This window comes from Strix aluco, chromosome 5 (genome assembly GCF_031877795.1).
Source record: "Strix aluco isolate bStrAlu1 chromosome 5, bStrAlu1.hap1, whole genome shotgun sequence".
Lineage (NCBI taxonomy): Eukaryota > Metazoa > Chordata > Aves > Strigiformes > Strigidae > Strix > Strix aluco.
In genome coordinates, this window is record NC_133935.1 from 50,490,829 (window position 1) to 50,509,201 (window position 18,373).

Consider the following 18,373-nt stretch of genomic DNA (forward strand, 5'->3'; position numbering starts at 1 on the left):
AAGTTCCCAATGACCCCCTTTGCTGTGGAAAGGAGGGTAGCAGGGGGAGGGATGGACAGAGTCTCTGTATGGTCCACCCCTTTCTTGATCTGATGAAGGAAGATCAGATCACCTTAAGGCCAAGGGCATTTAGATGAAGGTCTGTGTCCTCACTCCCACCCAGATACAGTCAAGTTGCTTTGCCATTCAGGGTGCCATACTAGCAGGCACCCTAAGTGAGTGCTGACATGGGTCTCAAACTTGGACTTGGGCATAGTCTTCACAGGAGGTGGGGAGGTGGTCAGGTACTCACTCCCTCCTCCACAGAAACAGGAGCCCAGCGGGGGGCATGTCCCAATGGGGAGTCTCACTGGTATGTTACACGTCCTGGCCAGGAGTAGGTCCTTTGGGCACAGACCTTCCTTGTGTGAGAAAGCAAAGGGGAACATGAAAACTTATATTAATGTATCATTAAAGAAATTACTTTTACAGAGACTAGAGGAAGGGAGCTAAGATTACAGTTGTACATTGCTATGTACATTTCTCTGGTTTTTTAGGAGTGGGACTTACTTCTTTGCTATGTACATTTCTCTGGTTTTTTAGGAGTGGGACTTACTTCTTATGTAGTCTATACTGTGATGCCTGAAACCAAAGGAGTGAAAGCAGCTGCTGGCATAGGTTTCAACATCATGCTATTCTTCGACATTAAAATGCAACCCTGTTTAATCATACTGCCACAATGACACAGATCCAGGTACACCCAAGATATGCCATCATTGTGGGGCAAGGGAAGAGTCTCAGACAGGCAGCTAGTAAAGAAAATAGAATGATTTAAAAGGAGAGCTCCTATAATTCTCTTCTCCAGCAAAGGCAGTTAACTGGGTAAGCCATAGCCACTGTAACTTCAGTTTGCCACAGTCTAACACTAACTCATGACCTGAAGTCCAGCTCTGACAGTACTTCTTCAATCAGGGATTTCTTACTATCCTTGAAAGCAGGGAGGGATGAAATTTAGTGAAAAGCTGTATTTTTCCCTCTTGCCTTTTGAACTTGTTTCCAGAGACCTAATGTCCTCAACACAGTATTTTATGCAGCAGATTTGTTATTCACAAGCACATTTTTTCCACCACTCTTCAACCTAAATATATCTTAATCAGTTTCCAGATATTCTAGCAGCGCTGACAATTGACATTCCAAATCCCACCCCACTGCAAATCCATATTCCTGGGACTCTGTTTAAATCCCTTAAATATAGAGTGTGTGACAGGGAAAAAAAATCACTGACTAAAGGGGAGATAATAGTATGGAAGTGAGTATATGAGCACTTTCAAAAAACATAAATCTTATGGGTAAACACTTTTTTAACAAGAAAATAAACAGGGGAATTCTGTTCTTATGACCACCTCCTTGAAAAGCAAGAGGCAGAAACAGAATGGTTCTGTTTCTAAATTTTAATGTTTTAAAAATACACCTTTCAGGTTTTGCATCTGCATTTATTGTGTCAGGTGTTCTTAACTTGGTTAGAATGGTTAACACAGGCTAAAAGACTTTCTAAAAGCTCAAGAATAGCGACATAAAATTGGCAAAATCTCTGCTTACTAAGCTTTTGGAAAATTTCACATGCTTTCTGAAACATGCCAACGATCAGCTTAATATTTGGGCCCTGACTCAAGCTAAATTTAATACATTTACAACATTTTTGATTCACTCTTGTTACCCTTAGGCCACCTCTCTTTCAGTTACATATTTCTCTTCCTGCCTATGAATGGATGAACAGTGGTGAATGATTTATTTACAAAACACATTTTGTCAGCTTTTTCACATCTGACAATTCTTACTCATAATTCAAGAGAAAGAGAAGGAAATTGCTGCAATTCTCTGAGGTAACAATAACAAGACACACATAAGCAGATTTTTTGAAGAAGATTAAAAAAAGGGAAATGAAAATGCTTACAAGGAGAAACAGAACTAAAATAATCCCAGGTAAACTCGTGCTTTCCATAAATACCTCTTAAATTTATGATCATTTTCCACTACACCTCCACAGTGGTAGCTGTGGAAAGTGACTTGGGGATTACACCCACTCATCCCCAGCTCTCTGTGCATCCATTCCAGACAATCTCTCCTAACTTTAACCACTAAAGATACATGCCTAACTCTAAAGTTGATGGGCACTCAAAAGGGTGATTCAGTGCACCCCCTGACTTCTCCAGCAGAAGGGATGAACCCCTCTGAGGATGTTTACCTGTTCCAACTGACTCTGGATGAAGCTCAGAGGGCTATTTTAAGGTAGATCATTACAGTTAGATAAGATGATCCCACTCCCCCTGATATGGTAATAGCTTGTACAAAATATCCCTTCAAATGAAATGCTACTGTTTCTCCACAGACACACAGGGATTGTGTGAAAGCTAGACGCATAGATAACCTGAAAAAGATATTATGCAAATAATCAAAGCACCTCTGTTGTTACAGCTAGTAAGGAAGACCAAAGACTAGTGCTAAATTAGATGCTCCAGGGTTTATTTAGAACAACCAAACACTGAGAATATGAATTTTGTGATCTTGATAGGCATGGTGTTTGGAGAAGGGCATACAGATCTAAGATTGTTCGGACACCTGGATCTTGGCTGATGAAAAGTCTGGGACCACTTACTCTGTAAAGAACAACAGGCAGGCATGACAATGGTATACTAAAAAATAAGAATGGTAACTCAGTCCCCGATTGAAAACAAGGTTGCTAAGACTCCTGAACAGATCACACAGGGATGCAATTCTTTCCTTGCACCCTTTCATCTTTCAGCCCTTGTGACTTAATTCACTGTCATCTGGCTTAAGACCTGATCATGCTGTCCTTACTCACATAAAACTCAGTGCAAATTGTGTCTGACTTAAACTGGCAGCATTAGACCTCATTGGTGTTTTGATTCAGGACTTAATCCTAAACAGACGGGTGTTCACATGTACAGAGGCAGCTGCAATGGTATGACACAAACTTGTCTACCATTACATCTTAAAGGCTGTGGCTGCCACTAAATTAAGTCAACAAAAGACAAATTAATGTTCTTTGCTTCATACTCAGATCAACACTGTAAAGATTTTGATGGTGATCACTGAACATTCCAGTTTGATTAAAAGCATCTTGCATTCTTCCCTTTACTTTTAGTACTACAAAACCTGAAATTGGTTTTGATAAGACACTAAAATGGGAAATAGTAAAAGCTGACAGCTCTTTTGTATGGTTTCTTACTGGTCATAAATTTACAGCACTACATCAATGAAAGAAAAACATGAAATATTTTAATCTTTATTGAATCTTCTGTCATTGATAATTATCACTTGGCTAGTTTGTCCAGTCTAATAACATGAAACAGGTAATTTTTTTCAAGTAGCAGACTTCCTCCAGTTTCAACTAATACTATATGATATCATTCTCATCATCTTGTACAGAAAAGACGTTAAGGGTTTTTTTCTCACTGACAAATCCAGAGGGAAGAAACAAAACCAGCTTGTGCCTCTTTCTTATTCAAATTCATAACCCCATAAACCATGCTGATCAAAACAGAAGATAAGCAATTTTGAACAACGTGCACTCAGCCACCAAAGATACTGTGCTTAATGAGACATTGCCTAAAACCAAATCAGGAAAGTGCACTTTATAGTAGTGAGAAAATAATGAGAAAAAGAGTGGACACGTTGCCCGTAACCATCCTGTCCTGTTAAATTCATCAAGGAATACAGGCAAAAAACACCTCAGGACTCCTCTTTGCCTGGTGTTTGGCTGCAGACTGTCCCATAGATAAGCTTCTGAAGTCAAAGGGGTCATCGGACACTTAACAGACAGAGTGGGACAGTAAGAAGTGTTACCACATCTTGCAAACACCTCCTCCCACCCCTCCCTTCTTCCCGGACTCAGTTTTTGTTCCCGGTATCTCCACCTCCTCTCCCCAGCAGCATGGGGACAGGGAATGGAGTATTTCCAGTCAGTCCACCACTCTTTCCTCCTGTGGTGGGCAGAGGTGCTCCTCTGCATTTTCTTTCCCTGCTCCACATGGCTCCCCTCTCATGGGAGACAGTCCTCCCTGAATCTTCTCAAGTGTAAGTTCTTACCACAGGCCGCAGCCGTTCCCATGCTGCTCTGGCGTGGGTCATCACTGCATGCTGCAGTCCTCCCAGCACTGAACTACAACAGCAGAGGCTTCTTCTTCCTTCAGAGTCCCAACCTCCCTTAAGTGCAGCCGCCTGCTCCGGCATGGGATCCTCCACAGGCTGCAGGTGCACATCTGCTCCTCCGGTGACCTCCATGGGTGGCGGGGGGTCAGCCCTGACATCTCATCATGGGATACAGGCGTGTCTCTCCTCCTGTGCACCTCCCCCCCTTCTCCTCCTTCCTTCCACTGACCTCAGTGTTCTCACAGGTGTCCTTCTTGTAACTCCTCCTCACAAGTCCCAGACCCTCCCAGGTTCCTTTTCTTAAATACATAATCACAGAGGCACAGCCACCATTTCTAATTGGCTTGGCCTTGGCCAGAGATGGGTCTGACTTGGAGCTGGGGGAGCTTTGAGAAGCTTCTCACAGGGGCCAGTGTTGTAGCCCCCTCCCTCATTGACAAAAACCCTGCCACACAAACCCAGCACATTTTTTTTCAGAAATTAATGCATGGGTGAATGATCCTATAATAAACAGGTAAAAACCTGCTTTCTTAGACCCGTATCACTGATAGAAATATTAGTCTTCAAGAGCTTTTGGACATTTTATATTCTGTTAAGTATTTTCTGTCCTATATGCCTAAGCCCTCAGATCATATTTACATGTCATTTGAACTCCACTATTATTACATATTGGACTTTAACAAACAAATTCAGGCCTTTATCTATAGCCACAGTCATTCATTCTGCTGCAGAAACCACACAGTTCAATTACATGAGATATTCTGGACCTGGGAAGACCATTTACATGAATTGTATTTCTTCTGCACAGAACTGAGATCCCCTTGACACAAATTTTGTGGTACAGGTGACTGTGTAAGCAGAGTGAAAAACTCTAATTCAGTTGAATACATTTACCATGCTGCCTTTTATATTGCTTTCCAGAGACTCTTTCTAACAGAACTTCATTTGCTCAGTGTAAAAGGAGACACTTTGTAAAGGCCACCCATGATTTGATTTATGGGGTCCTAAGAGATGATCTCAACCGAGAAAGTGTTTCCACTGCGCTAGGTCTTGGACATACTGAACAGCAAGAGGCAGCTCCTTCCCTGAAAAACCTTGAGATGTAAACAAACTAGACAGACAATGGGCAGGAGAAAAAAGGCATATGGAAAAAGTACTTTGCCCAAGGTCACGGAGCTGTCAGACATGCTGGAACGGGGCACAGAATCAGCAGATGCCCATACAACATTAAGAATATGAAGCAGCCATCCAAACTATGCCCAAACCTGCACATCCCAGCTACCTATATACACCCAGATGGATGATGATAGTTTCTGCACCAGAAGATAGTAGAGATGTGAAGTATTCTTGTATCCTACAGAATTCTCGCTTCCTGGCACCATGCAGTGAGCTAAACAGTATCCCATGTTGCCATTCTTCAAAACTTCTGCAGAAGTATGTACATGATGCACAATGCCATAACACTCCACTTACAAATTAATTATAGTTCAGCTTCCAAATTACAAAGCAGACAGGCAATTTTCCCCCCCCATTTCATGGTTTAAATGAATAGAGTACTAATAAAGCAGTGAAACAATACAACTGACTTGAGCTGTACATGGTGTGGGTACGTTGCATTTGAGCTATATAACCATCTCAATGAGCCACAGCTGTGACCAGAAACCTCCCTGCTTGTCCATTCTTGTGGGTTCTCTTGCACATACTCCATTTTTGGCTAATTAAATGGGACTATGGCAAAGTTAATTATCACAGTTAGTCTGTAATAGGGTTAATGTGACTGAATGAATTTTCACTTAAAAGGAACAGAAAAACTCTTCATGAAGTTTGTAAGTGTAGACTAATTCAAGGGTATCACCAAAAATCTTCTACTTTGTCCACTGCACAAGACTGCAATGCAAGTAGCTCTTGAAAACTAATTAGGTAGTCTTGCTCAGTAAAAAACTGCACAATGACTAGGAGGTCTAAGCAAGAATCACAACATTTTTGTATTTAAGAAATCCAGCCCTCCAGAACAGTAAAGATGTTATGCTGCTGAATGTTGCTAACTTGAAAGAGCAGTTCGCTGACTAACAATAGACCAAACCTATCTGAAGCAGCTATACTTATGACAAATAAAAAATCCTCAGCCAATCTACTTTATAGTTTATAATTTAACTGAGTACCAGTTTCCAATTCCATGCAATAAAACCATGATTTATATATTATTCATGTCTTCTCAGACTACTTTTGCCAAATTGTTTCTTAAAGACAGCCTTTTTTAGCTATTTACAATGAAGTAAAAAATAGAAAAGATTGTCTTTAGTACTTAGAAAGAAGGGTAAAAAAATCCTCCTAAATAAATCTGATTAATTTGCTTACATTAATGATAATAATGAAAAACCTAAATCTAAATATTTTCATTACAGGACCAATTTAAACACACTGCAAAATCTTTTCAGCAAGATCCTCAGAGCAAGGCAAGAAAGAAGCAGCAATGATTATTAAAGTATATGTAAGACAAAAATACAAAATTGTATTGTCTTTGTTGATATTATATTCCTGGGTCCACGAGCAAGGCCCTTTAATGTACAGTTCTTACCACATGCTGACAAACAGTGCTTCATGCAAGAGTGGCACAGTGAGCATGTGTGCTAGCTCACAAGGGCAGAGCATCTTTAAGTAGCTGCCCTATTAACAAGAACACAAACAGGATTTTTTGGAGGGAGGAATATATTATCCAAAAACCCCCACAAAATAGAAATTACACAAATTATTCACACAGAAGGATGTTGTGAGTCTGATCAAGGTTACTGGCCTCCACTAGCCTCATGGATCTAGCTTATGGGAGTGAACAGGCTTCCTATTGAAAAACTTTGATAACTGAGAAGAATCACTCCAATGATAGCAGGGAATAGCCCAGCTCACATACAAATAAGATGAACAGAGAAAGTGGGAGGAAAAGACATCTGCAACCACAGAGCCAGTATTAGAATTTGCTAAGTTACACATTTGGTGTCCTCTGGCAGCTGCCTGCCTTCTTTAAAAATCCTGGATGAGTGAGCTGCCTGCATGCTTACAACATTTTTAATCAGCCCTCCACAAATTAAAATATTGTTCTATATGTTGAAATAATTTGACCAACTTTTGCTGTCCTTTACAAGAGATGTAAGAGCAGGGTGATGATCAGTTACTGCAGATCAGTGCTGTTACAAGCACATAGTTCACTGGGATGTACCAGTGAGATGTCCCAGACATCTATACACTAAGTCACATTGCAGTATGGCCCTGAAAACATTCAACAGATGGTTCAGGTTGCATCTGAATCTAAATGCTCATCTCGCTGCTGAACAAATATAACAGACCATGCTCTCCAACCACTGCATCCCTAACAATCTGCTTGTAGAGTTGTTAATGTCAAAAACAAAGTAGCACTGACAAGTAACAAGTAAGATAATCTGAGCTGTTGCTCTGTTTATGTAGTTGCTGTCTCCCATCTTCTCTCTGTGCCAGCTCACTCACCTTTTGAAGAATCTGTGCGCTGGTGGTGGCCAGAGAGAAGGAAATAATTCCTCATAGTTGAAAGAGACTCTGGAGAGGTCATTTGCCACATCCAAAAAGCTCTGGAGCATCCCTATTATTCAGGATCTCAGTTAATTTAGTCACTTCTCCCTGTTACAGACTCTGCAAGTAACCTTTTTATGTTTTTTAAGCAAATACGCTGGTTGTAGGGTGATTGATGAACTTGTCAATATGGTTTTGTTACAAACACCAAATGTCTCTTCTGCTCCCTGTTCCTGAAACTACTCAGTTTTGCTAAGAAGAAATTAAGAACAGCTTTATCACAACCTGGGCAAAGAAGCTGACATCAATCAAATTTAGGAATTGATTTGTTAATCTGTATTTAGATCTATGATCTAATTGATCAATGGATGATATTACTAAGTACGCTGCTGTTTCACAGACCTAAGGCTTCAGTCAAGTTGTTTCTTTTGGGTTTCCCTAGCAGCAAGAGATGCTCATTTTGAAGATGCCTTTTGGTCTTCACTTCTCTCTTAGACAGGCAAAGAGTTCTTCATGCTCTTAATAGTTGCACCAATGACTTTCATACAGTGGGACTGATGACAGGCTAGGGGAAATCAGGGCTGATAGCAAGAGTTTGGAAAGTCCATTGCTGAACATCTGGAAGTGGAGGTAAGAGGAATTTATGAGAGGAAAACATCTGACCACCCCCAACCTTATAATTTTCTTTGACTGTTCTCTAGCACCTGTGCTGAATCATGTAGCCTAGCAAGTTAGTACATCATAGGGGCCACATTAAGGGAATGATACCAGTAAATACAAGAGGTGAGAAAGGAAAGGACGGGAACTTTGATGGGGATAGAGGGGTGGCAGCATTGTGCAGTGCTGAAGACATGGGGATACACTCATTGTGGGTGAAAAAGCAATGTGCAGAGAGGAAAAATGACTGGCTGACACTGTGAGTCCAGACAAGGCAGGCGAAGGAAATTCCAGGAACTGTTGGGGGCTCCTTGACTTGCTTTGTATTTGACTGCTAGGGCAGCAGGGATCCAACAAAAGCTCATGTGTAGCTGTCCCTCAGGACTGCCTCTAGCTGCATGGGCAGCTATTACAGCTTAATTCCTGATTCTAATTTTAATGCTTCCAAAGTATTGACACAAACAGTGATATAAAATCACATAGGTAATCTCTAAATTTCATTTGATCTGTATAGAAGCAGGGAGACAGAAGAATGGGTTTTGGAGATGCACCTCTTTTTTTGAAAGAAGTAGGAAGCTGGCACACAAATGATGAAGAACACAGCTGAAGGCCCTGTGTGTCCTTGGGCACTCCTCTCTCTTCTGCTAGTGCACAGATGCATTTCTACAGCACGGTGCTTCCCCAACTGTCACTTTATTGCACCCTGCGCTCTCTGACTTCCTCCGTTCCACCATCTGAGTGATACATGTATAAAACAGACTCCACTGGAGGTCACGTGTATTGTCCAGGGATTCGTCCTTTCTTTTTAACACAGAACAAAACTCAGATTTCTTCCCCTTCATGACTTCACTACCAATACTATCACTTGAATATCACATGGCTCACCTCCACAGTGACATTGCAGGATACATCAAATACTACAGGAGATGCCCCAAGAAAACTCCAGCCCTCCGATAGGCAGTAGAAAATTCATCATTGCCATTCCCTGGTGACCAGTGGGCCTGCTGAGGCAGTTGTTTGAATTTTCTATGCTTATTTTTTTATTACTAAGGTGGGATTAATAGTGTTCAGCAACAGCTTTTGAGACCTACAAATTCTTCCTGTTATGGAACAACATCCTGAAGACCTTTTTTTCTCTAAATTAAAAAAAATCTTTAACTAATTCATTATTTCAGTATGATTCTTACATTCTTAAATTCTAAAATTTGCAAACCAAGCACATAGCACAATAAGCATTTTAGACACTACCAAAATACTAATAATTAGAACAAAAATGTTTCAGCTGTAGTTTTTGTGGTTTGCTTCGTTCCCTAATAAATTTTGAGGGAAAAAAATATTTTTCCTACAACCTTTTTCACTTTCAAGTACTTTTTTATTAAAAAAATCTATTTTCAGTACCAGTGAAATTAATCATATTATGACAGGAAAGCAAAATTGTTTCATTTCATAAGATCTTCTAACAGCATGAAGCTAACCCCATGGTCTCTGAGACAGAAATTCTGCCAGCTCTAGACTTACAAAGAATCAGCAGAGAAAAAGACATTTCTCAGATGGAACTGTTAGTCATGATATGAAGAATGTGTGTTCCCTACAGATGTTATAGCTATTTGTATGATAAATCCCGATCATCACTATAGGAATTTTATAGCCTTCTTTTAAGTTAATGCTCAAGTTGAAATTAATCTTCTTTTGACAATGTTTGCCTAATATTTCAGTGTTGAACAACATTTCCAAGCTTACATTTACAGTGAGCCTACTGGGCACTTTTAAAGCTGTATTCCAGACTTTGTACTTGCTTCAGAAAGACTTCTTTTAATTCTTCAACACTTCACAAATATTTCTAGGAAAGACAAGTATAATAAGCATTGATAAATGCTTAACACGGGCACATCTAGACTTGCAAGTTAACTGGAATTAACATTAGGGTTAATTTAGAGCACATGACAGGTTGTAGAACAGCTCCCTGGAAGAAAATATCGTTCTAGAATAAAGTTACCTCATTCCCATGTTCAACGCTTGAACTGTTTTGAGTAACATGAGATAAACGAGAACAAAGCATGTTTGTTCCAGTTTGCAAGATCATTGCTTTACTCAGGAATCACAGTCTGGGGAATTCAAAACGAAATGAGGGATATGAAAATACCTTAAGGTGTCTCCAAGGAACTGAAGGTTGCATAAATATCATTGGTGTCAAATGGCAGCAGCCCTTTTAAAATCAACGCTACATTTACACACTTCAAAGGCCTGCATTACGCAGAACATGGTGCTACATAGGACACTGCACGCCCCATACCAGATAAAGATTTTTTAATGAGGGTGCCTCTCTGCCATCACCAATGCACCCTTCCACTCCCTGCCTACACCCTCTTGTTCACTCACAGGCAGCAGGAGGTCTAGGCTTATTGTCTGGTTTTGGAAAGAGATGGCAAAATCTTTGGTGGGGAAACAAAAACCAGTGATGTTTTAGTTGGGTGATACATGTTGACTTGATCTCAGTATCTCTTCTGCTCTCACATATAGGGATCAAAAGATAAACTCTAAGTGCTCACACTATCTGACTATCAAGAAGAATTTCTTGGTGGAAGAACTGAGTACTGTCCCTATAAAGGGAAGGCTGCTGTACTTTTCACAAAGATAAGGGTTTTTTTCAGCCTTGGTGTTGCTGGCCATAAAATGTGCTTTGAGTTTATGGAGCTTCTGTGAATTCTTTTTTTCTTAAAATGCTGTTTTAATTATGCGCTTAATCTTTTAACATCTACCCTTGGTTGTTTCCTGAAACCTGTGCTGAAAGAGGCAGTATTGATGAGACCAAGGCGTTAAACCTCAGTAATTACCAGTTTCAAGTACAGCATTTGGGGCAAAGAATAAAATGAGACCAGGAGCCCAGGCTGGCCTGACCAGCTGCATGCATTGGCAATCCACAATGGACCACCAAGTGAGGAACCTTAAAACACCTTGGGGGTGACCAGGGTCCCATGACAGGAAAGCCTGAAACTATTCCAACCAAACCAGAAGATGAAAGTGAGGCTCTTCAGAAAAAGGAGGAACAAACCTAACAAATTCCTCAGCTCCAGACCTTCCCATACTGTATCCCTGATGGTATACAAAGTACTTTGATGTTCATGCTACCTGATGATGTTGACAGCAAAAAAAGTTAATCACCTGATGCAGATAATTCTGGTGCGCATCCAGAGAATATTTAGGTGCAGCAAAAAAAGTGGAGACAGAGAAGATCTTGGGTCTTTTACTGCTCATTTACATTTATATATTTTTTGTGTGGTCTCCTGTGAATGGTCTTTACTTTCAAATCTTTTTGCAACCTCTGTGTGCTCTGTGTTCTTGAGGAGGCAAAACTGCATCGGGTATTCACAAGGCCAGAGCTCTGGCCGTGTAAGAATAGTGCCTAAGGAGTGCCTTCAGAAGAGCAGGGCAGGGAGAGCAACACTAGTCCTCTGGTCTTTGGGCAACCAGGCTTTCCAGCATCACTTTGTGCTGGAAGATAAGAGAAACTGCCCAAAACACAGACCCAAGCTCAAGGAAAGCAAGCCTGTGGAGCCCACACAGATGAAGAGGAGACATTTAAAAGCTCATGCTCACCCTACAGAGTCCAATCACAGAGGCCTGGTGACACTTCCTGAGCAGGTGTTCACCATAGCTGCGGTAGTGCCAAACTTTTACCACTACTCTGTGGTCCCTAGGAAATACCACAGCCCCGCCTCCACTGCCAAGGGGAAAGGCACATAGAATGGTGCACCTAACAGGACAGCTGCTTCAAAAGGGAAGGTCAGAAAACTGTCTGTAGCTTAATCCACCAAGCAAATCAAAGTTCTGTAGAGAGCATTTTCCCCTCAACAGAAAAGTGAGACATTTGACATTCTGCTCCACAACCTAGTTTTGGTGACTTTACTAAAAGAAAGGGGGTAATTGCAGACAATGTATGAAGCTATTCCCCCATGTAAAACTGTTTTGTCAAGATCCGAGAAGCAGTCTTAGCACAGAGTTCATTCAAGCAATATTTAAAGCAAGCAACCTCAAACTCATAGACTAAAATCATAATAGAAGCAAGATGACTCAAGTATACAAGATGTAGGAATTGGCTTATATAAATGCTTCCTCCTGTAGATTTCACTCCCATACAGTTCCAAAGATAAAATCTAATGTTGAAAGAAAAAGCAACGTAATACCTCACATTTCAAACCCAAATCATGTTGTAACTGGGATAAAAGGAAACATGCTATTTCATAAATACTCTGATTAAAATATATTGTAAAATTTGTATCATTATAAGCGATTATAATCACTTCATTAAGCAAACCATATAGAAGATAACATTGGCCTAAATACAAAATTGCCATAATAATACCAGGTTTTCTGCTTAAAACATCTTTTTCATCTTAACAAAAAATGTTATTTTGAATTACCTTTTCAGGCAATGGACGTTTCAGCTAGTTTCAGGACAACAATCTATTCTTAATTTACTATTGTTTAAGGAAGACACAGGAATAGTTAACTGAATAAATAACAGTCTGGTATTAGGATCTCTGTTTTTTCCCCAACTGTTCCCCTGTTTGCTGTCCTGTGTTTTTTGTCTTGTTAGATACACATTAACCTGTTAGACTGACCTTCACTTCCCTCCCAATCCCTACAACACATTAAAATTCTTTAAAAAGACAACTTGAGAGACTGCCTTTTGGTAAACCTCCTAAAGCGAGCTCTACAGACCAGTCTGGCATGCGTTGTGTACATGCATCTGTCACGAAAATTTGATGACAAATCATGTGTTTCCTGACAGATAGGCTGCACTGACTTCAAATTCCCATGAAATGTCTTTGTCCACCAGGAAGAAAAACATTCTCCTTTAAAGCAGTGATCATTCTCAAACTTCACTTCAATCCTCCATTTGCTTTAGTCTGTATTATCATTTATTTGTACTACAATTTTTCTGGATCAGTTAAAGCCTGTCGCAAGATACATCTTCCTGATCATCTTTTGGGAAAATGTAAAGAGACAGGAACTAATGAAAGGAATGAAAGCAAATGTTTCACAGTAATAATGCTGTTTTCAGACGGTGAGAAATGAAGATCCTTTTTAAGACTGACCTACCCCAGTTTGTTTAAAATTAAACTGAACTTGAACTGATAAACTACTCTTTTGAGATTAACCTGAATAGTGTACATTCAGCAAAACACAGTAAATCTAAACATACCTGAATTGGAGTCAAACTTTGTTTCTGACCTGCAAAAGAAAATAAAAAGATCGTAATTTACAAGAACTGCTTTATGCCATAAAAGCCATTTGTCAGACTGATCCCCTCCAGCAAATATCATCTTTAACAAGACTATCTACATTAATATTTAATGCATTCAAGGACATTTGAACCCAAATAATAACTATTATCTTCAATATTTGGGGTTTTTTTGCAATGTAGAGTTACAAAGAAGATATTTTAAAAGACAAATCACAAAATGAATGCAGAAAATAGAATATAAATTTAAACCAGGATTAAAGTATATGCTGTGAATCATGGCACACAGTTGTTCCTATGAAATAAATATTGTTTTCATTCATTTTCATTTTTGAAAAGTCATTAAGAGGATTTAATTTATTCATGAATGTTTCCAATCTATTTTTGAAGCAGATACCGTTTCATTAATGTCATATGTATTGTATCCAATGATCTGTACTTAATTGTACAACATCCTAGGAGGGTTTTGTTTGTGTGTGTCTTCAATTTACTTACTCTGCACATAGGAATAAGTGGTTTGATTTTCTTGAAAGTGGAAAGCGGGGGGTGGGAGAGAGGGAGAGAGGAAGGGAGCCAGACCTAAATTTTAACTTGTTTTTAAAGTCTTTGCAAAAAGACAATGATGTGTGCATTATGCACCATTAGCTTTGGTCGTGCACTGCAGATTTTTCTCTCTCTAACAAGTAGTGTTTTCTTCTAAGGGCTTAGCACTTAGCAAATGAACCCTATAACCTGTATATTTAATAAAAGGAAGAAAAAATTAGCCCTTGTGGGAACATCATGTTTCAGATATAGGTTAATAATACTTGTAAATGTAGAAGCCTTTGAAGATCTCAATTCAACTGTGGGAAAACTTAAGTTGGGTAATTACTCTCAAGATGCTGCTGATGTGCTGTCAAGCAGAATTAACCCTATGACTAGGCCTATCTACACAATCTGCTATAAGACAGCATTGTCTATATCGAGCTCTCAAACCAATTAACGGGCATGTTCCAATCAGATTTATATTGCCCACTAACAATCAGTTGTACACATGGTCATGGCTGTCACAGCAGGACACAAGGTCTGACCAGCAGGAGACCTGTTAAAGGATGTTACGTTGGCAGCAAAATGCATTTCCCCAGAAATTCTAAGGAGGAAGTACAATGTTGGATCCTTTCACATTGCATCAAGGAGGGGATGTATTTTGGGAAGTTACAGTCCTTCTGTTTTCAAAAATAAATGTCCAAAGCTCAAGAACTAATTGCAGATTTATTTTCTTATTTTATAAGCTTCTATGTGCAGGTGTGTGTAGATCTATTTTAGACATACTCTATATATTTTATATAATTAGCACTGTAATCCCATACCAACGATCTATGCTACAGCAAACAAATATCAAATCAATCATGATTTTACAAATTAACACGTTCACACTATTAGTTACAGTTAAAGCCATCAGAAAGGAAACAACTCCCTTCTCCCTTTCTGATCATTCTTCACCTTCCCCCAGTTCTTACAGTCTTTTATGTCTTAAATATAACCCTCGGGTGGTGAAAAGATGGAAGGGAAAAAACATAACTTCTTTTCCTAATTGGTACTTACAAAGTACCACCAAAAGCACTGAACAAAGAAAGTATGTTGCTGATGTGCCTTCATGAATACCACCACCACGGACTGCCCGGGGTACCAGCCCATGCTTCTGTTTGGCAGTGCATTTCCATTGGTATTTACGCTCAGCAGGATAAAGTCTCCACCTTGTGAAAAGTGCATGCTGGTAACTGGAGGGAATTCCAGTGAGTTCCAGGTAAAGCCACTTAGCATCTTCTTTACAATATTCTCCTCAAGCTGCAGTGTATATCTAGACTGTTCTCTCTTGCTCACACCTCACTACCTACACAGTCAGAGGCAACGGACAAATCTTACTCTCAGTGTCTGTTTATCTGCAAATCAACTTCTCGCTGCCCAAATTCTAGATACTTGGTATTAGTTGGTCAAACAAAGACCCTGGTTCTCAGCCTGCACGGCTTGGCATAGACATATGCACTGCAACTTGCGGCATCAACAAACTGGCCCAGGGGCCAAGATGGCAGAGACTACATGGGGAGGACGGTCACAAGGGTCACTGGGCACTGTTAATGAGTATCAAAGCTCCGAACAGTCATAAATTACTGGATCAGAAAACTGATATGGGGTGATAAATGAATAGAACTTTGGTAACAGCAGAATAGCTATGAAAGAAAACACAACATGGGAGGTAGCACTAGGAGCCGTTGAGAGGAGGAGGGTCACCTACATTATGGTCACCATGTCAGAAGACAATGCAAAATTTAGGACACAGTATTACAGAAATTGTTAGAGATCTTAGAATGGCACAGAAAAAAAGAGGAAAATAATGAAGCGTCTTTGGTGTTGCAAATAAGTCACAAGTAGCAGATGTGAGAGACGTGCTCTGCAAGAACACAGTCATCATGACTACTTGAAGGAATGACAAAGCTTCCGGCAACTTCAATGGAACCAGCACTTTTCCCCTAGATCTTCCAATACGTACATCTTTTTCTTGAAAGCATGCTAAACAAAGGTATCAGACACCAGTTGCACATAGGTGTTAAAAATATGCAACTAGAAATGGCCAATAAATACAGTAAAATTAAATGATGAAAGTACCTTCCAAAGGGATGTTCTGCTACATACAAAAATATTCACTCTGACTCCTTTATACTTTTAAAACTACATTAACTAGGAGGAAAAACTTTTCTGTACATTGTTTGTTATCATTGTACACACTCTGATATCCAACCTAAGCATCCTATCAGACAAGAGGCACCTTACAGAGCCAGGCACTGACCTTACAAACTGTCTTTTATCATTTATCATATCAAGAGAGGAAAAAAAATCCACAACAGAGCATAGCTTGTGCATAGTTTCTCTACTTTCAACCCATAGGAGTTCTCTGAAAGTCAGGGAATCATTCACAAATATCTCTGGAAAGGAGTCTATATGCATAAAGAGAGCAAGAGGGTATTTAAAAAGTGCTTTCCATTTCCAACTGTGATACAACTCAAATACACACAATACATGGCAATACAAACGCCAAGTAGCTCAACTACCAACACACAATATGCAAGCAAGTAGTGAGCTACTGGAAAGGTTTAGCTAAGGACAAAGTGCCGCAATACTTTTAAAGATCTCAGAAATAATTAAATCAAACACAAACAATAAAATATATGATGGTCATTTTATCTGTACTGCGGAGAGGTGCAGGATTTTGACCTGTTCCTCTTAAAAGACACTGTAAACCAGATGCTCAGACTGCTAAGTACTGAGAAAGAGAGAGAAACTGAGTAATGATAATCACCATGTGTTCCTATAGAGTGAATTTTAAACTACCGCCTTCCAAAGTATGACTGAACTGTAATTGTTCAATGCCACATACTATGGCATGACAAGACACACCACAGCTGAAGCTAACACAGATCTGCTATTTGACAGTGAAGTGGGCTTTTGGGAAGGAGAGGAGAAAGAGGACTTACTGCAGAACCTCCACTGTTGCGTTACAACTGCCTTTATCTTTCACCCTTCTTGATGAAGTCTTTAACAGGTTTATTCAGGTTTTGCTGAAGCCCAACATTGGGAACAGCCTTTGAAAGCCCCACAGCTCTCTCAGAAAGCATCCGATGAAACCTCTGCAGTTCTAATCCCTTTAACACTGAAGGAGTCATTGACTCCTCTTGGCTTTCTTATGCCTTTGCATTAGCAGTTTATACCAGGTTGTTCCTTTGCAAGATTTTGCTTCAAGGATGCTAAACACTCTTGCTGAAGAGACAACAATCTAGCAGGCTCCTGATGCAATCCAAGACAACTGATGTCCTGGCCCACATGACTGAGCAGAATAAAATCATTCCTCTCTCTTTCCCATTTGCCCCCAGTTGTACAGAAAATACCAAGTTAGAATATCAGCTTTCTTGGCTACAGCATTGCTAGCAAGCTAAAGAAGGCCAGGACAGAAATGCTCAGTCATGAACATGTCCCTGGACACTGTGCTGGCCCATATCATGCTCATGAGAACTAGCACTTTTCTAGCTAGGACCTAGACAAGCTGCAGGGGAGGCTCAGGCCAGGGACCATTCCCCATAAGCAGGATTAACCAGGCCACTCTGTTTCAGAGGAGAGGAATTTAGGCTAACAAACATAAGCCATGTCTTGTCACTTGTCCTTCAGGCCAGAGAAGAGGCTTTTGTTCATTTTATTTACAAGTATGGACACAACCCTTCTGAAAAAGCAAACCACTTGGAAGTGGTCACTGATCTTACTCACTCATGAGCCCAAGCTCCAAATAACAAGGCAAGCTTCCAGAAAGAAAAACACAGTAGTATTCTGAAAATTAATACCTGATGTAACTATCTGCGAATTTATGAGACCTGCATCATCAAGGAATTTGAGAAGCCCCTGAGCGTTAAGAACCAAGTAGTTCCTTCGGCAGCAGAAGGAGCAAAGCTGGGCTTGCTGCTGCATTGTGGCCAGGGAACAGGTCCTGTGGTGTCTAAGGAAGTAAAACTACTCACAGGTACTTCCCAGAGCTGGACGTTCATAATGCCTCTCTCTCTTCCACCCTCATGTGGATTCTCTGCTATAATACAATAATATATATATTATTTACAATAATATTATCTGGTATAATCTAATAATATAGTTGAACTCTTGTTCCAGTCTCCCCTCAGAGAAGGTTTGAATGTGATCTCTCTCCTGATTTCATGAAAGTTTTAAGAACTTAATATCTTTGAGGTTTAAGAGCTACTC

The 18,373-nt window shown here is 40.0% G+C and overlaps 1 protein-coding gene across 3 annotated transcripts in view; it reads right to left on the reverse strand.

The window, feature by feature from the left end:
- The window catches only part of MSRB3 (methionine sulfoxide reductase B3), an 89,203-nt gene that overhangs the window by 26,060 nt on the left and 44,770 nt on the right, over positions 1–18,373 (reverse strand). For all 3 annotated transcript variants that reach the window (XM_074827301.1, XM_074827302.1, XM_074827299.1), the window contains exon 5: positions 13,556–13,584. In XM_074827301.1, coding sequence (XP_074683402.1) covers positions 13,556–13,584 — 29 coding nt within the window. The remainder of the gene's footprint in view (positions 1–13,555; positions 13,585–18,373) is intronic.